General features: G+C 46.1%; 1 protein-coding gene across 2 annotated transcripts in view; it reads left to right on the forward strand.

The window, feature by feature from the left end:
* The window catches only part of KIF13B (kinesin family member 13B), a 367,935-nt gene that overhangs the window by 209,316 nt on the left and 132,727 nt on the right, over nucleotides 1-25,892 (forward strand). For both annotated transcript variants that reach the window (XM_073624835.1, XM_073624836.1), the window contains exons 20-23: nucleotides 2,386-2,535; nucleotides 5,422-5,550; nucleotides 19,100-19,273; nucleotides 23,411-23,568. In XM_073624835.1, coding sequence (XP_073480936.1) covers nucleotides 2,386-2,535; nucleotides 5,422-5,550; nucleotides 19,100-19,273; nucleotides 23,411-23,568 — 611 coding nt within the window. The remainder of the gene's footprint in view (nucleotides 1-2,385; nucleotides 2,536-5,421; nucleotides 5,551-19,099; nucleotides 19,274-23,410; nucleotides 23,569-25,892) is intronic.

Raw genomic sequence — 25,892 nt, forward strand, 5'->3', positions numbered from 1 at the left:
CCTGGGATGCTGTGGGGTGCAGGGGGGACCTGGGATGCTGTGGGGGTGCAGGGGGGACCTGGAATGCTGTGGGGGTGCAGGGGGGACCCAGGATGCTGTGGGGTGCAGGGGGGACCTGCAATGCTGTGGGGTGCAGGGGGGACCTGGGATGCTGTGGGGTGCAGGGGGGACCTGGGATGCTGTGGGGGTGCAGGGGGGACCCAGGATACTTTGGGGTGCAGGGGGGACCCGGGATGCTGTGGGGCGCAGGGGGGGCCTGCAATGCTGTGGGGCGCAGGGGGGGCCTGCAATGCTGTGGGGCGCAGGGGGGGCCTGCGATGCTGTGGGATGCAGGGGGGACCTGGGATGCTGTGGGGTGCAGGGGGGACCTGGGATGCTGTGGGGTGCAGAGGGGACCCGGGATGCTGTGGGGGTGCACTGGGCCACCTGCGGTGCACTGGGGCACTCTGGATGCTCTGGGCTGCACTGGGGCACTCTGGATGCTCTGGGCTGCACTGGGATGCTGTGGGGTGCAGAGGGGACCCGGGATGCTGTGGGGTGCAGAGGGGACCCGGGATGCTGTGGGGGTGCACTGGGCCACCTGCGGTGCACTGGGGCACTCTGGATGCTCTGGGCTGCACTGGGGCACTCTGGATGCTCTGGGCTGCACTGGGATGCTGTGGGGTGCAGAGGGGACCCGGGATGCTGTGGGGTGCAGAGGGGACCCGGGATGCTGTGGGGGTGCACTGGGCCACCTGCGGTGCACTGGGGCACTCTGCATGCTCTGGGGCACTCTGGATGCTCTGGGCTGCACTGGGGCACTCTGGATGCTGTGAGGTGCAGAGGGGACCCAGGATGCTGTGGGGTGCAGAGGGGACCCGGGATGCTGTGGGGATGCACTGGGCCACCTGCGGTGCACTAGGGCACTCTGGATGCTCTGGGCTGCACTGGGGCACTCTGGATGCTCTGGGGTGCAGAGGGGACCCGGGATGCTGTGGGGTGCAGAGGGGACCCGGGATGCTGTGGGGGTGCACTGGGCCACCTGCGGTGCACTGGGGCACTCTGGATGCTCTGGGCTGCACTGGGGCACTCTGGATGCTCTGGGGTGCACTGGGGTGCAGAGGGGACCCGGGATGCTGTGGGGTGCAGAGGGGACCCGGGATGCTGTGGGGGTGCACTGGGCCACCTGCGGTGCACTGGGGCACTCTGGATGCTCTGGGCTGCACTGGGGCACTCTGGATGCTCTGGGGTGCACTGGGGTGCAGAGGGGACCCGGGATGCTGTGGGGTGCAGAGGGGACCCGGGATGCTGTGGGGGTGCACTGGGCCACCTGCGGTGCACTGGGGCACTCTGGATGCTCTGGGCTGCACTGGGGCACTCTGGATGCTCTGGGGTGCACTGGGGTGCAGAGGGGACCCGGGATGCTGTGGGGTGCAGAGGGGACCCGGGATGCTGTGGGGGTGCACTGGGCCACCTGCGGTGCACTGGGGCACTCTGGATGCTCTGGGCTGCTCTGGGGCACTCTGGATGCTCTGGGGTGCACTGGGATGCTGTGGGGTGCAGAGGGGACCCGGGATGCTGTGGGGTGCAGGGGTGACCTGGGATGCTGTGGGGGTGCACTGGGGGACTCGGGATGCTGTGGGGTGCAGGGGAGAGGGGGAGCACAGGATGCTCTGGGGTGCACTAGGGAAAGGGCACAAATGCTGTGGGGTGCACTGGGGGAACTGGAAGCATGGACTGCTCTGGGGGGCCACTGGTCATCGTAGGCTGACTCCTCTCATGGAGGGCACAAGAAGACGGGTAAGGTATAGCAATGGTAGGTGACTCGACTTTAGCATAGTGACAAGCTGCTCAAATACCGAGCCGCTCGTCGTCTAGCAGTTTGAAGCTGCACCGATCAGGAGAGCTGTCCCCTGATTAGATATGGAGTCTCAGCACTGCATCAGGGGACTAGGTGAGAGGGAGATTGGCAGGATCAACAGATGTTTTTTCTGCACCTATTAAACTGATCTAGCAAAACAAATTATAGCTGTATGGTTCTAATCTCTCATTGGGTCCCACACCCTACCTATTAGTAGCCATTGTTTCCATACACTGCACTGACGACTGCCTGAAAGCATGAAATAGCTGTATGTAGTTTGGGATAAATGTCTCTAATGGGATATATTTGCATTATACACAAGCAATTCTGGATGTGCATCTAGCTGATGGAGAAAGATTTGCATGGCCCCGCCCACTCTTATTTTTGGGGTGTATGATGGAGTGGGACATGTGATTATCTTCTATCCCAGGAAACCTTTCCTGAGCTATGCACTGATTGGGTTGGAGGGTTGTGACTTCCTTTAGGTCCTTCTCACCATAACTGGTCTAGTTGAAAGATAACCCGGCACCTTTCCTTCTCTGTAGGTAAGTCGGGGGTATTTCCGGCGTGCAGATCCTTTCTATGATGAGCAGGAGAACCACAGCCTCATCGGAGTGGCCAACGTATTCCTGGAGTCCTTGTTCCATGACGTGAAGCTGCAATACGCCGTCCCCATCATCAATCAGAAGGGAGAGGTTTGTGTTCTCGCTTTTTGGCCTTGCGGGGAGTTTGCCCCCCTCCTCTGCATTGCGGACCCCAATGTCTGCCTCAGCCGTGGCTCTATTTGCTTTCTTTCATTGAAGAACTTGCTATAGGCACCATTTAGCTGATATTTTAAATGGCAATGAATTTCTATACATCCTTACCTGGATCTGGTGAACCTTTATGTTCAGGTCCTTTAAGGGGTAGATATTTAGGGGTGTATATATATATATACATAACCTGTGTGAAAAATTCTCACTTCTTACTCACATTACAAAAGAAAGTTGCTGCTCAATTTATTAAATTAAGGGGAAACGTGTCCGTACCATACACTGAGCGTATTTCGGTTGGTTCCTGATGCGTGGGTGGCCCTGTCTACATACTTTCACCTGACAGACTTTCATCCAATAATCAAGGAGCCAGATGGAAAATTGTCAGCAGAACGGCGGCAGCATCCAATCAGAAGCGGCCACGGTCTAAGATTGTATGGCCAGCTTGAGGCTTGGTCTGGGCAGACTTTTGTGTTCTTGTCCTGGAACAATAAAATTTTGTGAAGAAGACTGATGTAATTGGAGTGAGGCCCACTTATTTGGGAAGGGGGCTAAAAGCGAGTGGTTAACAGTTTTACTGCCCCCCGACTGCCCACCTAAACTAAAACATGCAGCCGCTCGGGCTGTACCGCATAGTGCCCCTCATTTATCTCAGTAGAAGGAATAGTGCCCCATTATTGGTGCCAATGTGAGGAATAGTGCCCCATTATTTATATCAATGGGAGGAATAGTGCCCCATTATTTATATCAATGGGAGGAATAGTGCCCCATTATTTATATCAATGGGAGGAATAGTGCCCCATCCTTTATATCAGGGGGAGGTATAGTGCCCCATCATTGGTGTCGGGGGGAGGAATAGTGCTCCATCATTGGTGTCAGGGGGAGGAATAGTGCCCCATCATTGGTGTTGGGGGGAGGAATAGTGCTCCATCATTGGTGTCAGGGGGAGGAATAGTGCCCCATCATTGGTGTCATGAGGAGGAATAGTGCCCCATCATTGGTATCAGTGGGAAGAATAGTGTCCCATCATTGGTGCCAATAAGAGGAATAATGCGTCGTCATTTATATCAATGGAAGGAATAGTGTCCCATCATTGCTATCAGTGAGGGAGGAATAGTGCCCCATCATTGGTATCAGTGGGAGGAATAGTGCCCCATCATTGGTATCAGTGGGGGAAGAATAGTGCCTCATCATTGGTATCAGTAGGAGAAATAGTGCCTCATCATTGGTATCAGTGGGAGAGGAATAGTACCCCATCATTGGTATCAGTGGGAAGAATAGTGCCCCATCATTTATATCAGTGGGAGGAATAGTGCCCCATCATTAGTGCCAATGGGAGGAATAGTGCCCCATCACTTATATCAGTGGAAGGAATGGTGCCCCATCATTGGTATCAGTGGGAGGAATAGTGCCCCATCATTAGTATCAGTGGGAGGAATAGTGATCCATCATTGGTATCAGTGGGAGAGGAATAAGGCCCCATCATTAGTGCCAATGGGAGGAATAGTGCCCCATCATTTATATCAGTGGGAGGAATAGTGCCCCATCATTTATATCAGTGGAAGGAATAGTGCCCCATCATTTATATCAGTGGAAGGAATAGTGCCTCATTTATATCAGTGGGAGGAATAGCGCCCCATCATTTATATCAGTGGGAGGAATAGTGCCTTATCATTTATATCAGTGGAAGGAATAGTGCCTTATCATTTATATCAGTGGAAGGAATAGTGCCCCATCATTTATATCAGTGGAAGGAATGGTGCCCCATCATTTATATCAGTGGGAGGAATGGTGCCCCATCATTTATATCAGTGGGAGGAATGGTGCCCCATCATTTATATCAGTGGGAGGAATAGTGCCCCATCATTTATATCAGTGGAAGGAATAGCGCCCCATCATTTATATCAGTGGAAGGAATGGTGCCCCATCATTTATATCAGTGGAAGGAATGGTGCCCCATCATTTATATCAGTGGAAGGAATAGTGCCCCATCATTTATATCAGTGGAAGGAATGGTGCCCCATCATTTATATCAGTGGAAGGAATAGTGCCTCATCATTTATATCAGTGGGAGGAATAGTGCCCCATCATTTATATCAGTGGAAGGAATAGTGCCCCATCATTTATATCAGTGGGAGGAATGGTGCCCCATCATTTATATCAGTGGGAGGAATGGTGCCTCATCATTTATATCAGTGGGAGGAATGGTGCCCCATCATTTATATCAGTGGGAGGAATGGTGCCTCATCATTTATATCAGTGGGAGGAATGGTGCCCCATCATTTATATCAGTGGGAGGAATGGTGCCTCATCATTTATATCAGTGGGAGGAATGGTGCCCCATCATTTATATCAGTGGGAGGAATGGTGCCCCATCATTTATATCAGTGGGAGGAATGGTGCCCCATCATTTATATCAGTGGGAGGAATGGTGCCCCATCATTTATATCAGTGGGAGGAATGGTGCCCCATCATTTATATCAGTGGAAGGAATGGTGCCCCAGGGGCTAGATAAAGGAAAGCAAAGGGCTGCATGAAGCCCTTAAAGACCTCTGGTCTACAGGAACGTAAGTGAAATCTCCCTGAGACAGAGGGCAAAAAAAGACGGCAGATTTAACCCGCCCCTCTCTACATCCCTATCCAAATTCTTTTTTAGATTTGTGCTTTAAAAATTAACCCCCTGGTGCCCAACCTGCTGCCCAGTGCATGTTCAGCTTTGTAGAGAAGGTGTTGTCGCTCACCCGGCTTTCTATCCTTTTCATTATGACCCTTTTCTGATGTCAGATTATCAGTCGAGTAGTTGCATTTTTTGTTTGTTTTTGTTTCCAGATTGCAGGACGTCTGCATGTGGAGGTTGTCAGAGTCAGCGGAGACATCGATGACAGGATTGGTGGTGGTGAGGATGGATTGGACGCCTCCACTGACAGTAAACCTCAGGAGCACAAACTGGTCTGTATGGTAAGTACCTGTGTATAATGGAGTGTACAATCTCATGTAATAGTAAACTCCTGTGTATAGTGCAATGTATTATTATTATTACAGGTACCTATATAGCGCTTTACACATATATTGTACATTCACATCAGTACCTGCCCTCGTGGAGCTTGCAATCTAAGATCCCTAACCCACATACATACACATAACAGAGCCAATTAACCTACCAGCATGTCTTTAGAGTATGGGAGGAAGCTGGAGTAAACCCGCACAGGGAGAACATGCAAACTCCATGCAGGTAGTGCTGTGGTTGGGATTCAAACCGATGACCCTAGTGCTGCTAGGCAGAAGCACTAACCACTTAGCCACCATGCTGCCCAGTGTACAGGCTCATGTAATTGTAGTACCTGTGTACAGACTTGTGTAGTAGTAAGTACCTGTGTGTAGTACCTGTGTACAGGCTTGTGTAGTAGTACAGGCTTGTGTAGTAGTAAGTACCTGTGTACAGGCTTGTGTAGTAGTATGTACCTGTGTACAGGCTTGTGTAGTAGTACAGGCTTGTGTAGTGTACAGGCTTGTGTAGTAGTATGTACCTGTGTACAGGCTTGTGTAGTAGTATGTACCTGTGTACAGGCTTGTGTAGTAATAAGTACCTGTGTACAGGCTTGTGTAGTGTACAGGCTTGTGTAGTGTACAGGCTTGTGTAGTAGTAAGTACCTGTGTACAGGCTTGTGTAGTGTACAGGCTTGTGTAGTAGTAAGTACCTGTGTACAGGCTTGTGTAGTAGTAAGTACCAGTGTACAGGCTTGTGTAGTATACAGGCTTGTGTAGTGTACAGGCTTGTGTAGTAGTAAGTACCTGTGTACAGGCTTGTGTAGTACTAAGTACTTGTGTACAGGCTTGTGTAGTAGTAAGTACTTGTGTACAGGCTTGTGTAGTAGTGTGTACAGGCTTGTGTAGTAGTAAGTACCTGTGTGTAGAACCTGTGTACAGGCTTGTGTAGTAGTACAGGCTTGTGTAGTAGTAAGTACCTGTGTACAGACTTGTGTAGTAGTATGTACCTGTGTACAGACTTGTGTAGTAGTAAGTACCTGTGTGTAGAACCTGTGTACAGGCTTGTGTAGTAGTACAGGCTTGTGTAGTAGTAAGTACCTGTGTACAGACTTGTGTAGTAGTATGTACCTGTGTACAGACTTGTGTAGTAGTATGTACCTATGTACAGGCTTGTGTAGTGTACAGGCTTGTGTAGTAGTAAGTACCTGTGTACAGACTTGTGTAGTAGTATGTACCTGTGTACAGACTTGTGTAGTAGTATGTACCTGTGTACAGGCTTGTGTAGTAGTATGTACCTGTGTACAGGCTTGTGTAGTAGTAAGTACCTGTGTGTAGAACCTGTGTACAGGCTTGTGTAGTAGTACAGGCTTGTGTAGTGTACAGGCTTGTGTAGTAGTATGTACCTGTATACAGGCTTGTGTAGTAGTATGTACCTGTGTACAGGCTTGTGTAGTAGTAAGTACCTGTGTACAGACTTGTTTAGTAGTATGTACCTGTGTACAGGCTTGTGTAGTAGTAAGTACCTGTGTGTAGAACCTGTGTACAGGCTTGTGTAGTAGTACAGGCTTGTGTAGTGTACAGGCTTGTGTAGTAGTAAGTACCTGTGTACAGGCTTGTGTAGAACCTGTGTACAGGCTTGTGTAGTAGTACAGGCTTGTGTAGTAGTAAGTACCTGTGTACAGGCTTGTGTAGTAGTAAGTACCTGTGTACAGGCTTGTGTAGTAGTACAGGCTTGTGTAGTGTACAGGCTTGTGTAGTAGTAAGTACCTGTGTACAGGCTTGTGTAGTAGTACAGGCTTGTGTAGTAGTAAGTACCTGTGTACAGACTTGTGTAGTAGTATGTACCTGTGTACAGACTTGTGTAGTAGTATGTACCTATGTACAGGCTTGTGTAGTGTACAGGCTTGTGTAGTAGTAAGTACCTGTGTACAGACTTGTGTAGTAGTATGTACCTGTGTACAGACTTGTGTAGTAGTATGTACCTGTGTACAGGCTTGTGTAGTAGTAAGTACCTGTGTACAGGCTTGTGTAGTAGTAAGTACCTGTGTACAGGCTTGTGTAGTAGTATGTGCCTGTGTACAGGCTTGTGTAGTAATAAGTACCTGTGTACAGACTTGTGTAGTAGTAAGTACCTGTGTGTAGAACCTGTGTACAGGCTTGTGTAGTAGTACAGGCTTGTGTAGTAGTAAGTACCTGTGTACAGACTTGTGTAGTAGTATGTACCTGTGTACAGACTTGTGTAGTAGTATGTACCTATGTACAGGCTTGTGTAGTGTACAGGCTTGTGTAGTAGTAAGTACCTGTGTACAGACTTGTGTAGTAGTATGTACCTGTGTACAGACTTGTGTAGTAGTATGTACCTGTGTACAGGCTTGTGTAGTAGTATGTACCTGTGTACAGGCTTGTGTAGTAGTAAGTACCTGTGTGTAGAACCTGTGTACAGGCTTGTGTAGTAGTACAGGCTTGTGTAGTGTACAGGCTTGTGTAGTAGTATGTACCTGTATACAGGCTTGTGTAGTAGTATGTACCTGTGTACAGGCTTGTGTAGTAGTAAGTACCTGTGTACAGACTTGTTTAGTAGTATGTACCTGTGTACAGGCTTGTGTAGTAGTAAGTACCTGTGTGTAGAACCTGTGTACAGGCTTGTGTAGTAGTACAGGCTTGTGTAGTGTACAGGCTTGTGTAGTAGTAAGTACCTGTGTACAGGCTTGTGTAGAACCTGTGTACAGGCTTGTGTAGTAGTACAGGCTTGTGTAGTAGTAAGTACCTGTGTACAGGCTTGTGTAGTAGTAAGTACCTGTGTACAGGCTTGTGTAGTAGTACAGGCTTGTGTAGTGTACAGGCTTGTGTAGTAGTAAGTACCTGTGTACAGGCTTGTGTAGTAGTACAGGCTTGTGTAGTAGTAAGTACCTGTGTACAGACTTGTGTAGTAGTATGTACCTGTGTACAGACTTGTGTAGTAGTATGTACCTATGTACAGGCTTGTGTAGTGTACAGGCTTGTGTAGTAGTAAGTACCTGTGTACAGACTTGTGTAGTAGTATGTACCTGTGTACAGACTTGTGTAGTAGTATGTACCTGTGTACAGGCTTGTGTAGTAGTAAGTACCTGTGTACAGGCTTGTGTAGTAGTAAGTACCTGTGTACAGGCTTGTGTAGTAGTATGTGCCTGTGTACAGGCTTGTGTAGTAATAAGTACCTGTGTACAGACTTGTGTAGTAGTAAGTACCTGTGTGTAGAACCTGTGTACAGGCTTGTGTAGTAGTACAGGCTTGTGTAGTAGTAAGTACCTGTGTACAGACTTGTGTAGTAGTATGTACCTGTGTACAGACTTGTGTAGTAGTATGTACCTATGTACAGGCTTGTGTAGTGTACAGGCTTGTGTAGTAGTAAGTACCTGTGTACAGACTTGTGTAGTAGTATGTACCTGTGTACAGACTTGTGTAGTAGTATGTACCTGTGTACAGGCTTGTGTAGTAGTATGTACCTGTGTACAGGCTTGTGTAGTAGTAAGTACCTGTGTGTAGAACCTGTGTACAGGCTTGTGTAGTAGTACAGGCTTGTGTAGTGTACAGGCTTGTGTAGTAGTATGTACCTGTATACAGGCTTGTGTAGTAGTATGTACCTGTGTACAGGCTTGTGTAGTAGTAAGTACCTGTGTACAGACTTGTTTAGTAGTATGTACCTGTGTACAGGCTTGTGTAGTAGTAAGTACCTGTGTGTAGAACCTGTGTACAGGCTTGTGTAGTAGTACAGGCTTGTGTAGTGTACAGGCTTGTGTAGTAGTAAGTACCTGTGTACAGGCTTGTGTAGAACCTGTGTACAGGCTTGTGTAGTAGTACAGGCTTGTGTAGTAGTAAGTACCTGTGTACAGGCTTGTGTAGTAGTAAGTACCTGTGTACAGGCTTGTGTAGTAGTACAGGCTTGTGTAGTGTACAGGCTTGTGTAGTAGTAAGTACCTGTGTACAGGCTTGTGTAGTAGTACAGGCTTGTGTAGTAGTAAGTACCTGTGTACAGACTTGTGTAGTAGTATGTACCTGTGTACAGACTTGTGTAGTAGTATGTACCTATGTACAGGCTTGTGTAGTGTACAGGCTTGTGTAGTAGTAAGTACCTGTGTACAGACTTGTGTAGTAGTATGTACCTGTGTACAGACTTGTGTAGTAGTATGTACCTGTGTACAGACTTGTGTAGTAGTATGTACCTGTGTACAGGCTTGTGTAGTAGTAAGTACCTGTGTACAGGCTTGTGTAGTAGTAAGTACCTGTGTGTAGAACCTGTGTACAGGCTTGTGTAGTAGTACAGGCTTGTGTAGTGTACAGGCTTGTGTAGTAGTATGTACCTGTATACAGGCTTGTGTAGTAGTATGTACCTGTGTACAGGCTTGTGTAGTAGTAAGTACCTGTGTACAGACTTGTTTAGTAGTATGTACCTGTGTACAGGCTTGTGTAGTAGTAAGTACCTGTGTGTAGAACCTGTGTACAGGCTTGTGTAGTAGTACAGGCTTGTGTAGTGTACAGGCTTGTGTAGTAGTAAGTACCTGTGTGTAGAACCTGTGTACAGGCTTGTGTAGTGTACAGGCTTGTGTAGTAGTAAGTACCTGTGTACAGGCTTGTGTAGTAGTAAGTACCTGTGTACAGGCTTGTGTAGTAGTAAGTACCTGTCTACAGGCTTGTGTAGTGTACAGGCTTGTGTAGTAGTAAGTACCTGTGTACAGGCTTGTGTAGTAGTAAGTACCAGTGTACAGGCTTGTGTAGTAGTACAGGCTTGTGTAGTAGTAAGTACCTGTGTACAGACTTGTGTAGTAGTATGTACCTGTGTACAGACTTGTGTAGTAGTATGTACCTATGTACAGGCTTGTGTAGTGTACAGGCTTGTGTAGTAGTAAGTACCTGTGTACAGACTTGTGTAGTAGTATGTACCTGTGTACAGACTTGTGTAGTAGTATGTACCTGTGTACAGGCTTGTGTAGTAGTAAGTACCTGTGTACAGGCTTGTGTAGTAGTAAGTACTTGTGTACAGGCTTGTGTAGTAGTAAGTACTTGTGTACAGGCTTGTGTAGTAGTATGTACCTGTGTACAGACTTGTGTAGTAGTATGTACCTGTGTACAGGCTTGTGTAGTAGTAAGTACCTGTGTACAGGCTTGTGTAGTACTAAGTACTTGTGTACAGGCTTGTGTAGTAGTAAGTACTTGTGTACAGGCTTGTGTAGTAGTGTGTACAGGCTTGTGTAGTAGTAAGTACCTGTGTACAGGCTTGTGTAGTAGTAAGTACCTGTTTACAGGCTTGTGTAGTAGTATGTGCCTGTGTACAGGCTTGTGTAGTAATAAGTACCTGTGTACAGACTTGTGTAGTAGTAAGTACCTGTGTGTAGAACCTGTGTACAGGCTTGTGTAGTAGTACAGGCTTGTGTAGTAGTAAGTACCTGTGTACAGACTTGTGTAGTAGTATGTACCTGTGTACAGACTTGTGTAGTAGTATGTACCTATGTACAGGCTTGTGTAGTGTACAGGCTTGTGTAGTAGTAAGTACCTGTGTACAGACTTGTGTAGTAGTATGTACCTGTGTACAGACTTGTGTAGTAGTATGTACCTGTGTACAGGCTTGTGTAGTAGTAAGTACCTGTGTACAGGCTTGTGTAGTAGTAAGTACCTGTGTGTAGAACCTGTGTACAGGCTTGTGTAGTAGTACAGGCTTGTGTAGTAGTAAGTACCTGTGTACAGACTTGTGTAGTAGTATGTACCTGTGTACAGACTTGTGTAGTAGTATGTACCTGTGTACAGGCTTGTGTAGTAGTAAGTACCTGTGTACAGGCTTGTGTAGTAGTAAGTACCTGTGTGTAGAACCTGTGTACAGGCTTGTGTAGTAGTACAGGCTTGTGTAGTGTACAGGCTTGTGTAGTAGTATGTACCTGTATACAGGCTTGTGTAGTAGTATGTACCTGTGTACAGGCTTGTGTAGTAGTAAGTACCTGTGTACAGACTTGTTTAGTAGTATGTACCTGTGTACAGGCTTGTGTAGTAGTAAGTACCTGTGTGTAGAACCTGTGTACAGGCTTGTGTAGTAGTACAGGCTTGTGTAGTGTACAGGCTTGTGTAGTAGTAAGTACCTGTGTACAGGCTTGTGTAGTAGTAAGTACCTGTGTGTAGAACCTGTGTACAGGCTTGTGTAGTGTACAGGCTTGTGTAGTAGTAAGTACCTGTGTACAGGCTTGTGTAGTAGTAAGTACCTGTGTACAGGCTTGTGTAGTAGTAAGTACCTGTCTACAGGCTTGTGTAGTGTACAGGCTTGTGTAGTAGTAAGTACCTGTGTACAGGCTTGTGTAGTACTAAGTACTTGTGTACAGGCTTGTGTAGTAGTAAGTACTTGTGTACAGGCTTGTGTAGTAGTGTGTACAGGCTTGTGTAGTAGTAAGTACCTGTGTACAGGCTTGTGTAGTAGTAAGTACCTGTTTACAGGCTTGTGTAGTAGTATGTACCTGTGTACAGGCTTGTGTAGTAATAAGTACCTGTGTACAGACTTGTGTAGTAGTACAGGCTTGTGTAGTAGTAAGTACCTGTGTACAGACTTGTGTAGTAGTATGTACCTATGTACAGGCTTGTGTAGTGTACAGGCTTGTGTAGTAGTAAGTACCTGTGTACAGACTTGTGTAGTAGTATGTACCTGTGTACAGACTTGTGTAGTAGTATGTACCTGTGTACAGGCTTGTGTAGTAGTAAGTACCTGTGTACAGGCTTGTGTAGTAGTAAGTACCTGTGTGTAGAACCTGTGTACAGGCTTGTGTAGTAGTACAGGCTTGTGTAGTGTACAGGCTTGTGTAGTAGTATGTACCTGTATACAGGCTTGTGTAGTAGTATGTACCTGTATACAGGCTTGTGTAGTAGTATGTACCTGTGTACAGGCTTGTGTAGTAGTAAGTACCTGTGTGTAGAACCTGTGTACAGGCTTGTGTAGTAGTACAGGCTTGTGTAGTGTACAGGCTTGTGTAGTAGTAAGTACCTGTGTGTAGAACCTGTGTACAGGCTTGTGTAGTGTACAGGCTTGTGTAGTAGTAAGTACCTGTGTACAGGCTTGTGTAGTAGTAAGTACCTGTGTGTAGAACCTGTGTACAGGCTTGTGTAGTAGTACAGGCTTGTGTAGTGTACAGGCTTGTGTAGTAGTAAGTACCTGTGTACAGGCTTGTGTAGTAGTACAGGCTTGTGTAGTGTACAGGCTTGTGTAGTAGTAAGTACGAGTGACGGCCTATCCATTAGGGGCGCACAGGCGCTGTCACCCCTATCCATGTATCCGGGCCCCTAATCTAGATTCAGGGCGCCGGACACATGGATTCCAATGGGGGGCTTGTCCCCCCCCCCCGCCCCCCAAGCACGTAATTAGAGCCAGAGGCTCTAATAGGCTTCAAAAAAGGGTGGGCTCGGGGCGCTGAACACTGCGCTCCATGCCCACCCTGTTGTGTGACAATAGCTAATTCATATTTCGCTATTATCACACTGATTCTCCTCTCGGCCAATCAGTAAGGGGGTCATGAGACCCGTTTCCCGAGTGGCTGAAAGGAAAAGCCATCCTATTGTCCTATGAGGAGGAAGGAGGAGGAGACATACGGCTGAGTAGATGCATGGGAAGCCCGACCGACGTGACACAGAGGAGACTGAGGGGGGAGTCTTCTGCCTCAGTTTTTATGATGGCAATTTGCGTATAGTCCAGAATGTTATGAAGAGTGATCAGATGAACTGCAATTCATTGCGAAGTCCCTCTTTGCCATAAAAATGAACTTAATCCCATAAAAAAAAAACATTTCCACTGCGATTGTGAAGAAAGCTTCAGGGCGCCCAGGAAAGTCCAGCAAGCTCCAGGACCGTCTACTACAGATATTCAGCTGCGGGATCGGGGCACCAGGGACGTGCGGTGAGGTCAGTGGCTGGTGAGGCACTGGCTATTATCAGAGCCAGATACACACAGGTTACATACGCCAGGAACATTAGAGCGAGAGCAATAATTCTAGCACTAGACCTCCTCTGTAACTCTAAACATGTGATCTGTAAAAAAAAAAAAAAAAAAAATTTAAAGCGTCGCCTATGGAGAGATCTTGAAGGACTGAAGTTTGGCGCCATGCCACAAGTGTGCGCAATTTTAAAGCGTGACATGTTCGGTATATATTTCCTCGGCGTAACATTATCTTTCACAATATACAAAAAAAAAATAGGGCTAACTTTAGTTTAGTTTTTTTTTTTTTTTTGTTTTTTGTTTTTATTATTCATGAAACAGTTTCTTTCCAAAAAAAAGTGATTGAAAAATGGCTGCGGAAATGCTGTGTGACATAAAAAGTTGCAGCGACCACCATTTTATTCCCTAAAAACAATATATATAATGTTTGGGGGGTTCTGAGTAATTTTCTAGCAAAAAAATTATGATTTTTACATATAGGAGAGAAGTGTCAGAATTGGCCTGGGTGGCAAGGGGTTAATTACCATAAGTAATATAAAAATAATTATTATATATTATTTTTAAGGTAATTTACTATATTTTCAAAAACTGTACTCAAGCAGGTGGCTTAACGGACACATTACTGAAGTTTGAAGTTATAACTTCCATCCAGTAATTTCACAGAAAATAGATGAATAATACATTTTTATTTTATAACATATAGCATAATAATATATGATTTAGCTTAATTAAAACAGTACCTTTTCAGCAGCAGCAGATTCTCATTCTCCCTCTTAACTGTGTGAGAAAAACATGGCATTGTGGGTAAATCTTATACCCATAAACCCATACTTTTTCCTTGTAGTTAAGGGGCTGGATTTGTCTTTTAGACACATTCCCCCTTCTATGACACTGCAGTGAGAGGCGTGCCTCCACTGCAGCATTTTTATTGGACAGCTGGGGCCAATGGTACTTTACCATTGGTCCAAGACTCCAAGCTGTCCATTGAGCTCAGTGCCTCTGACAAAGAAGTGAGGAGAGGCACTGTGAGCTCATCCTCTCAGTCTGCTGCAAACAGTGTGTGCCAGCTTGTATTTAAACTGGCCGCTCTGTATGTAACTTCTGACAGGCTGCACAAGAAGCCCCGTATCTCTGGAAACATAGATGATAGGAGCCCCATTTTTTACCAGTGATGGGGTAGGACTTCAGCTACCTACCCCTCAAATTTGGGGTCTCTGTGACCCCAGGTTGCCGAGCTACGACCCCCGACTCTCAATCGCTTTTTTTTGTTTTTTATTAATGTTTATGATAGGGGAGGCAGCACCTGCCTCCCCTGACTGCACCTCCCTGCGGGGCACCACCAGTGCAGAGCTTGCTCAGGAATGGCAGCAGGCAGCTGTGAGTGCATCTGCATGCACAGTGAGGAGAAGACTTTTGGAGAATGGCCTGGTGTTTGGGGCATCCCCGAAAAAAACCTTGTCCGGAGAAGAAAAGGTGAGCGCTACCATCAGTCCTGTGTCATGCCAACAGTAAAGCATCCTGAGACCATTCATGTGTGGGGTTGCTTCTCAGCCAAGGGAGTGGGCTCACTCACAATTTTTCCTAGGAACGCAGCCATGGATAAAGAATGGTCCAAAAACATCCTCCGAGAGCAACTTCTCCCAACCATCCAAGAACAGTTTGGTGAGGGACAATGCCTTTTCCAGCATGATGGAGCACCTTGCCATAAGGCAAAAGTGATAACGAAGTGGCTTGGGGAACAAAACATGGTAATTCTGGGTCCATGGTCATGAAACCCCCCAGACCTTCATCCCATTGAGAACTTGTGGTCAATCCTCAAGAGGTGGGTGAACAAAAAAAAAAACCCCGCAAATTCTGACAAACTCCAAGCATTGATTATGGAAGAATGGGCTGCCGTCAGGATGGGACCCAGAAGTTGATTGACAGCATGCCAGGGAGAATTACAGAGGTCTTGAAAAAGAAAGGTCAACACTGCAAATATTGACTCTTTGCATAAACTTCATGTCATTGTCAATAAAAGCCTTTGACACTTATGAAATGCTTGTAATTATACTTCAGTATACCATAATAACATCTGACAAAAAAGATCTAAAAAGACTGACTTTGTGAAAATTTATATTTGTGTCATTCTCAAAACTTTTGGCCAGGGCTGTAGTATAATAAATTGCTCAGTGAGTGTTTCAGCTATGTATTCAGTTATCCTGGAGTTCCACTTTAAATGATAGACGACTGAAAGAATAATCTGAATAAGAATACTCCATTACTTATTGTACGAGGTGATGGGACCGCTGCTTTCACTCATTAATCTCAGAAACTCTTAACCCCATGTGACCGGATGATCAAGTCCTGTCCATGTATAATGGCGCCCTGAGGACAGTGCTGAGAACATTTCCCGAGTTCCCGTAAGAAGGTCAGGTCAGGACCCGACCTATACCCATAGACATGCATTACTTTTTAATCAGATGCTCGTTCTGTGTATTAGTGACCCTTTGTGGTCGAATATCATTACCATTTGTTAAAAATCACTCTGATCTTTTTGTCAGGGTAACTTTGAATTATCCTTGTCTTATTGTCACCAGGGTTAAGTAATTAGAGGATTAGGAATATTTTTATGCAAACATTCATATTCCATCCTATAAATCAGTGTTTTAGCTTATGCTGCTTGTTTTTTTTTTCTTCTTTTTTTAATATGCATGGGCTTTGCATAAAAGTTCTAGGAAGTTCTCACTGCATTCTGTGTTTAATTAATTTACACACGGCAACAGATTATCTCTGCTAAGAGTAGGAGCCATTAATAGAACACAAAATGGCTGAACTGGTATTCATGGAAAATAATCCTGTGAACAAGTTATATCACATAGGCACATGGTGGCCAAACCTCTGAGAGGAAAAAAATAAACCCTTTAAGATGCTGTCTCTTTGCCCATGCATATCGCTTGTGGCTGGTTACACCAGTTTCCAGTTACACAGTTCCTGTAGTGCACTCCATTTTATCACAGGCCGAATCAGCAGTATGGTTTCCCTCAAAGGGCCGGTTGTATCTGAGGTGCGCTGCATGCAGAGTGCAGGGTTCAGGAATGCATTACATACTGCGTGCAGGGTGTTGGGAGTGTGCTACGTGCAGGGTGTCGGGAGCGTGCAGGGTGTCGGGAGCGTGCAGGTTGGCGGGAGCGTGCAGGTTGGCGGGAGTGTGCCACGTGCAGGGTGTCGGGAGTGTGCCGCGTGTCGGGAGTGTGCCGCGTGTCGGGAGTGTGCCGCGTGTCGGGAGTGTGCCGGGTGTCGGGAGCGTGCAGGGTGTCGGGAGCGTGCCACATGCAGGGTGTCGGGAGTGTGCTGGGTGTCGGGAGTGTGCAGGGTGTCGGGAGTGTGCCGTGTTCAAGGTGTCGGGAGTGTGCCGCGTGTCGGGAGTGTGCCGCGTGCAGGGTGTCGGGAGTATACCGCTTGCAGGGTGTCGGGAGTTCCTGTAGTGCACTCCATTTTATCGCAGGCCGCATCAGCAGTATGGTTTCCCTCAAAGGGCAGGTTGTATCTGAGGTGCGCTGCATGCAGAGTGCCAGGTTCAGGAGTGCATTACACACTGCGTGCAGGGTGTCGGGAGTGTGCCGCGTGCAGGGTGTCGGGAGTGTGCCGCGTGCAGGGTGACGGAAGTGTGCCGGGTGTCAGGAGTGTGCTGCGTGCTGGGTGTCGGGAGTGTGCCTAGAACGTACCGGGTATCGGGAGTGTGCTCTGCGGACAGAGTGCAGGGTTTAGGGGTGCGCTATACCCCAATTCTTCCTTGCATCTCTGCACTCTCCTACCTGGCCTGGCTTTAATACCTTCCTGTGTAGACGGCTCCTCTACCCGTCCCTGCAAAACTGGCTGCGAGGACCACATGGCAAGCCCTGGCAGGAAAAATTTGGCCGTGGGCCTTGTGCTTGACATATACGCTCTAGGGGGTTCTATTGCAACCTGTCTGAGACTGTTACAGCACATACTTTTAGGCTACATGCCTACTTCATCATGTTGTTACACTCCCATAGGGATTTACATGAAATAACCTTCCTTAAAGTCCCACTTGGGTATTATTGTGGTCACACTACACACCTGACCTGAAAGGCTGCGGGCTTCCAGGTACCGGGAGTTTGGTTAACTCTGTTACCCAGCTACATTGCCCAGTAAACTGAGCTGCTTTCTCCTCGACCTCTTCCAACCGCATTCCTGTCTGGCCCCAGTCTTACTCACCCCACAAGGTTTAGGCCACACATCGACCGGTGAGAAGAAAAGTTCTTGCGTTTTTGTAAAGCTTTACTGGAACATAATGGGAGACAGTAGTCCTTCAATCACATGGCGATATCCATTGAAGAACAGCTGTGTCTATCTTCTGCCCACTGAACAGGGTGTGCATTGACAAAGTCCTAGTTCTCCTTACACTTATCCCACTTGGGAATAAGGTTCCTGTGGTGCTCACCTCTGGGTAAGACCAGTACCTGGAAATGCTACATCATGTTTTTGATGACTTTCCCATGGGGGTCTAGAGCCGGTCTACTAAGTTTGTTGCTAGTAGTGACCTCTCAATACTCCAATAAAACCACTTGCTTCCAGACAACTCTTTAAATGAATTTCTCCAGAGGGAGAACCCCAGTGAGAAAACAGGAGAATGCAACTAATTAAAAGTAATAGGGAGAAGCAACCAGAACAAACTCCCTATTTCCCTATCTAACACCCCTCTGTAACGGGACCTCCACCTTTGCAGTATGTGCATATACAGTACATACACTAATTGTATACGTATCATATAGCTAAAAGTCTGTGGACACTTATCACATCTATGTAAGTTTGTTGGACATAGGATTCCAAAACCATAGGGATCTGTAGTTATAACAGGCTCTACTCTTTAGGGACGGATTTCCGAAATTGGAATGTGTCTGTGGCAATTTGTGCTTAGTTGTATAGGCAGGTTGGATAAGTTCTAATTTATCCCAAAGCATTTAATGGGGTTGAGCTCTGTACAGGCCACTTGAGTTCCTCCACACTAAGCTGGTCAAACCATGTCTTTATAGAGCTGGCTCTGTACACAGGGGCACAGTCATGATGGAACAGAAAAAGTTGTAAAACAAACTGTTACCACAAGACTGGAAGAGCACCATTGTCTACATTTCATTGTATAGAGTTGAGCTCTGTGCAGGCCGCCACCCTAGTTCCTCCTCACCAAACTGGTCAAACCATGTCTTTATGTAGCTGGCTTTGCACACAGGGGCACAGTCATGATGGAACAGAAAAGGGTCTTCATTAAACTTAGCACAAGTTTGGAAGAGCACAATTGTCTACGATTATTTGTATAGGATTGAGCTCTGTGCAGGCCGCCCCAGTTCCTCCACACCAAACTGGTCAAACCATGTCTTTATGGAGCTGGCTTTGCACACAGGAGCACAGTCATGCTGGAACAGAAAAGGGTCTTCTCCAAACTGTTACCACAAGGTTGGAGAAGCACATTTGTCTACAATGTCTTTATATGCTGTATTATTAACTCTACTCTTCACTGGAAACACCCAAACACATATACATGACTTTTTTTTTACTTTTCTTTTTATATTTCAGGTTAAAGTGCTTCAGGCCACAGGTTTGCCGCAGCACCTCACCAACTTTGTCTTCTGCCACTATACTTTCTATGACCAGCCAGAGCCTATCAATGTTGCCCCTGAGGTGGACCCAAGTACAGCCTCCCCTATCAACAAGGAACCTCAGTGCATGGTTGTCTTCGATCACTGCAAGGTGTGTACAGGAACTGCTCCCCTGGTATTGCCCATCCATATATTCACAGTTAAAGTGGTTCTAAAGCCTTAAGGTTTTTTTACCTTAAAACATTCATGCATTCGGCTAAAAAAAACCTTCTTTGCTGAAGTATCCCCTTATACTTACCTAAGCCCAAACTTGATCCAGTGCTGTGCACAAGAGCAGCGGCCTTTAATAAAAGGACACTTACCTGTCCAGGTATCCAACGCTGTCCCCACCCAGGCTAGTTCTTCACTGGTGTTAAGGTCCCCAGTGTTGCCACCATGTTTACTAAGGGGAAACTGGTTTTGACTCTTTATGCGTTAACAGCTGTCACTGCCCATGGGCTCTGCACTTTGTGAATGGTCCCATAGCCTTCTGCAACCTGTGACATGTCCCAGAAGGCTGCAGGCAAAGAGAAGGGGGCCGAACTTTGCAATCTAAGCGGAAACTGGGTACCCGCCCCCCCCCCCCCCCCCAAAAAAAAATGTAATGTGCCAAATGTGGTGGTGGGTGGCCTTTGTGAATGGTCCCATCACTCCTGTGACATGTCCCAGAAGACTCTGGGCAAAGAAAATGTAATGTACCAAATGTGGTGGTGGGGGAGTGGGGGGAAACCTAAAGGTAAAGTTCCGCTTTAATCACTTGCACTCCGGAAGATTTAACACCCCCACTTCATGACCAGGCCATTTTTTTGCAATACGGCACTGCGTTACCTAAACTGACAATTGCGCAGTTGTGCGACACTGTACTCAAATAAAATGTATGTCCTTTTTTTCCCCACAAATAGAGCTTTCTTTTGGTGGTATTTGATCACCACTGCAGATTTTATTCCATGTAAATAAAAAAAAGAAAGACAATTTTGAAAAAAAAAAATATATATTTTTTTACTTTCTGCTATAAAACATATTAAATTAAAAAAAAATCTAATTTCTTCAGAAATTTAGGCCAATATGTATTTTGCTATATATTTTTGGTAAAAAAAAAATCCCAATAAGTGTATATTGATTTGGTTTGTGCATATTTTTTTTTTTTTTTTTTTTACTAGTAATGGTGGCGAGCAGTGACTTATGGCGGGACTGCGACATTTAGGTGGTCAAATCGGACACTGACACTTTTTGGGGACCACTGACACTAATACAGCGATCAGTGCTAAAAATATGCACTATTACTGTACTAATGACACTGGCTGGGAAAGGGGTTAACATCAAGGGTGATCAAAGGGTTAAATGTGTGCCTAGCTGGTGTTTTCTTATTGTGGGGGAGGTGCTTGTACTAGGGGAAGGCATGGATTTGGTTCCCCCTGCTTTGCAGGAACACAAAAAATGTACTAGAAAAACCCAAATTTGTTGCGCTGGGAGCATAGAATATCTTAAATTAAAATTAGTATTAAACATCAGCTATTACAATATGCATGGACAAAACGCAAACAAATATATGGAAAGTGGTGAAGCGCTTGAAAAAAGTCCAACGTGAACCCAAAATATATTGCTGGCACAGACTCAACTGGCAAAAGCATATAAATGTAATCCACTTTTTAGAAAGTTCAAAGTTATAGCTTAAGGTATCAGATAAGTGAAGAGACCGCCACCGTCACCCAAACACATTGCCTCTTAGGCTTAGGTAGATAACAAGCATGGATATAAATCACTGACAGCCCCTCAGCAGCACGTGGATGACTCTGTATCTCCTTCACGTTTTTTTTTCTCTATTTTTGGTCCATACACATATGTATATTGGCCTATGGTATTACACAGGCAGACATGAGGACCATCAAAAATGAAATAAAACCTATATAAGCAGTTCAAAGAATGTACTGACAGAATGGCGATATGCCTTGTTTACATAGGCAGACCGTCGTTCTCCCTCTGTACTGAAGGATCGGCGGATGACGGCGGACATCTAGACCACAGAAGCGGGCCGACGGCGGCCCAAACCTAGAAGTGTTGCAGCCGTGCCACTTTGCCGCCGTATATCTAAGTTATATGGTCGGCAAGTGGTTAAAGCAGAGTTCCACCCAAAAGTGGAACTTCCGCTTATCTGATTCCTCCCCCCCTCCAGTGCCACATTTGACACCTTTCAGGGGGGGATCGGATACCTGTTTTTTACAGGTACCCTGTCCTCACTTCCGGGAGACCGGCCCGCGGAGAATTACGTCAACAGCTCGGTCCCCCTCCTCCTCCTCCCTCCCCCTACTGCATGCACAGTAGGGACCCGGTCGTGAAGCCGAAAGGCTACATTGCTGGGTTAAAAACAGAAAAGTCAGTGCTACTACCCATACACCACATGGATAGCAGAGCTCCCAGGTGCTTGATCCACAGTCACTGGCTGTGTAGAGTAATGTAGAAAAAATTATCCGCACTCCGGTTGTTGCTCTTAAAATGTCTTCATTTTATTGAATAGCCACAGTGAACAAACGCAGATTAAGTCAGTTGACGCATTTCAGCCTATAAGGCCTTAGTCATAACCACTGGTTATGACTAAGGCCTTATAGGCTGAAACGCGTCAGCTGACTTAATCTGCGTTTGTTCACTGTGGCTATTCAATAAAATGAAGACATTTTTAAGAGCAACAACCGGACTGTGGATCATTTTTTCTCAATTACACTGCCGGGTTCCCCCACCCGCAATAGCGGCGGCAGCACCCGATATCAGATTGAAAGATTAGCTGCGGTGCAGACATCACTGGACTCCAGGACAGATAAGTGTCCCATTTTTAAAAGTCAGCAGCTACAGTATGTGTAACTGCTGACTTTATATTTTTAAAGAGACGGGCAGAACTCAGCTTTAAAGACCCTCTGAACCTACCATATGCATGCATACGCCCACCTGTTCTGCCAAATCAGTTACCCTTCCTTCCACCTCAGCCTATTCCCCACCTCAATACCTCATTACCCTGCCCCATATACAATTCAAATTCAAGTAGGTAATGGGGATACCCCCGGCCAGTCTGCTCCTTGCACTAGAGCACATGCAATTGGCTCCTTGTGTTGCTTCTCCTTCCCTCAGCTGGAGATCTGCTATATAGGGCTGCAGAAGGCTGATACCAGCTCAAATTGAGGCACTTGCACTGCTTTAATAAAAAAATTTAATGATGTATTAATGAATACAGAGCTGCATTAATTTGTGTCTTTAATATCTGCCTAGAGTTTGGCTTTAACACTTAACCACTTGCCAACCGTTTGCCCCCATATGACGTCCTTGGTTGGCATTGGTTATACCGATATGATGTCGGCGGTTGGCTTTAATGCAGAAGTGATTAGAATGGCTAAACAACCACTCAGGCGGAATGTGATCCCCACCGCACAGGAGTGACACCAATCAGTGCCCATAAGTGATGCCAGTTCTGTATTTCAGTGCCCATCAGTGCCGTCTCATCAATGCAGCCCATCAGTCCTGCTTCATCAGCGCACATCGGTGAAGGAGAAAGATTATTTATTTACAAAATTTTCTGACAGAAACTAAGATTTTTGTACTTTTTTCAGTTTTTTAGCAAAAAATGAACCCCGTGGTGATTAAATACCACCAAAAGAAATCTCTATATGTGTGAAAAAAAAGGATAAAAAAAATGATTTGGGTACAGTGTTGCATGACTGCATATTGAAGCGGTTAAAGTGCATCTGTAGCCAAAACCTATTTCGTTTTTGGGTGGAGTGTGAAAAGGGTTAAAATCTGTTGGATTTTTGTATCCCCGCTGGGTAGGTTTACCCTTTCTGTTCATCCTGGTCACTGAGGCAGGAAGTGATTGGAAATCAAATATTTTAGAGTTGTCACTAGAAAAAGTGCATCTTCTTCTGGGCACCCCACTTTAGGTGACAACTGTAAGTATTAATCCTTCCTGTATCCAAACTAAAAGAAAAATTTTTAGCTATTCATACACTAAAGCTAAAGTCTCTAAGGAGCCTGTACCGTTATGCAAGACTGAAGGAAAGGCCGGAGGTCAGATTTAAAGTTTGTCTGATAGGGATTGGTTGTTAAGTTTTTTTTGTCCCCGCTGGAAAGATCCTTCTTCACTTCCTACTCTGGAGACACAATAGGAAGTTGGGAAATCTCTCTAAAGTGAGAATAAAACATTGTGGCTTTATATACACTTTGTCAGCTTACCTGGTTTCTGTTTTTTTTTTTTTTCTCTAATTAGGAGTTTTCTGTTAACATCACAGAAGATTTCTTGGATTATCTGACTGAAGGGGCATTGGCGATTGAGGTTTACGGACACAAGCAAAACGACCCCCGCAAGAATCCTGCCCTCTGGGATCTGGGGATAATACAGGCCAAAACACGCAGCCTGAGGGACAGGTGAGCTTTGCTGTGCTCTCTGCTCATTCCTATGTATTACAACATTAGAAATGATAAAATGATTTGATCATCTCAGTAGAATTGTGGGAATTGCAATTGATGACTCCTCATTAAAGAGGACCAGTGTTGTGGCAGCTATGCGTGCCCAGAAAAGCAAACGAGGGTAAAGGACTAGTCACCAGCTTTGACTGTAGTATCCCTGCAGATAATCGTTTTCCCAATACTGGTTTCTATGCATTGTTCTGCACAGTTTCTTGGTGTGGAGGCAGCCATCTTGGTAGCGACAGGGCTTTGCTTCCTCATGCCAGAGTTGCCCCCTGCATAACTGGTGATCAGATGATTAGCGGGTGATGATAGGGGGGGAAAGTAATACAGATCCACAGAATGGATGAAGCAAAAGCAGGGAGATCTTTGCACTGCAGCTCCTCAGGTACAGTTTCCTCTCCAGCAAGGAGACCAGTGATCAGCACAACAGCGACATCATCGAATCTCACTGCTAATCTGGTGAGACTAGCAGTCAGAGGCAGCAGAGGTCTCCAAACGCTCTAAACAAAGGACCAGTTTACTGTCCTTCAGACTGGAAGGCTGGACTGTGGCCAGTGGGAATAGAAAAGGTCCTGACGTCAGTGGGAATAAATAATACCCCAACTATGGTGTCAGTGGGAAGAATTGAGACCCTATTGTTGGTGTCAGTGGGAGGAATAGCGCCCCATCTTTGGTGTTAGTGGGAAGAATTAAGCCCCACCGTTTTTGTCATCGGGAGGAATCATCCCCAAGCTCTGGTCTCATTGGGAAGAATTGTGCCCCATCGTTGGTATCATTGGACCCCATCATAGGTGTCATTGGGAGGAATTGTGCCCCATCTCTTTAGTGTTGGTGGGGGGGAATTGTTTACCCATCATTGGTGTCATTGGGTGCCATTGGGAGGAATGGTGCCTCATCTTTGGTGTCAGTGGGGGAATTGTACACCATTGTTGGTATCGGTGGAAAAAAATAGTGTCCCAAGGGCCGAATAAAAGCAAGCAAAGGGCAGCTGTTTGGAGGCCAACACCCTAGATGATCTCACAATGTAGATGTACTGTACAGTTATGAAAATACAGAATTGGAGTGATAAGCAAAGGAAATGCACTGATATCAGCAGTGCCTGGGCAAAGGAAATGCACTGATATTAGGAGTGCCTAGGCACAGGAAGTGCACTGCTAATTTTTATGAAGACTTCGTGACAAAGATAGATTTTGCTGCTTTAGGGACAGTGAATAGTTTTAATTGTTTGCTATGAGGTAGCAAATCTTCACTTTTTGAGTTCAGACCATAAGGGGTCATCAGTTTTATGACCTTGCTGGTCACTGACTCCGGTAATGCCTCGTACACACAATGAGATTATCGAAGGAATGGCAAGCAGCCAATAGAGGCTGGAATTGATGAAAGATTTGACTGATTGGCAGATTGATTTCACTCTCTCTAGACAACATTGTCGTTGTTCTTATTTTTCCTTTGTTCCTGATTTACATCGATCGGCTTCTGTGTCTTGGCCCATAACAGCTAGTCATGTTGTGTTCATTATTTTCTAACTTGTACTTGAAAAATGACAGCCATCATTCCAATTCTCCCTGTGGGATTCATAAGGATAGCTCCTCTTGGGCTGGTTTCCATAAATGAGGTACAGTACTGCTTAACGCCTAAAATTTTGAATTAACCCTTTGCACATGGGTTTACGCGATTGCATATTTCTGACAACATTTGCATAAAAACAGGGATGCCTGGCCTTATCATCTCTATTCATCCTTTTCCTAAATTCCCCCCTTTCTTTGCTAATCCTTTCTTTTAATGTCCATCCAAAAATGCTAGAAGCAAGTAAGTATTTACTTCACAGTAGAGTGTGGATTGACCAGAGAAGGATCAGTTGGATGCAGTTGGCCAAAGAGGGTTGACATTGATGCAGTTGGGCAGAGAGCGGTCACTTTGATGCAGCTGGCTGGAGAGGGGGTCACTTTGATACAGTTGGCCCAGCGAGGGGGTCGCTTTGATGCAGTCGGCCCAGCTAAGGTGTCGCTTTGATGCAGTCGGCCCAGCTAAGGTGTCGCTTTGATGCAGTCGGCCCAGCTAAGGTGTCGCTTTGATGCAGTCGGCCCAGCTAAGGTGTCGCTTTGATGCAGTCGGCCCAGCGAGGGGGTCGCTTTGACGCAGTCGGCCCAGCGAGGGAGTCGCTTTGACGCAGTCGGCCCAGCGAGGGAGTCACTTTGACGCAGTCGGCCCTATCGAGGGGGTCGCTTTGACGCAGTCGGCCCTATCGAGGGGGTCGCTTTGGCGCAGTCGGCCCTATC

The sequence above is a fragment of the Aquarana catesbeiana genome, linkage group LG04, assembly GCF_042186555.1.
Source record: "Aquarana catesbeiana isolate 2022-GZ linkage group LG04, ASM4218655v1, whole genome shotgun sequence".
In the NCBI taxonomy this organism is placed as follows: domain Eukaryota; kingdom Metazoa; phylum Chordata; class Amphibia; order Anura; family Ranidae; genus Aquarana; species Aquarana catesbeiana.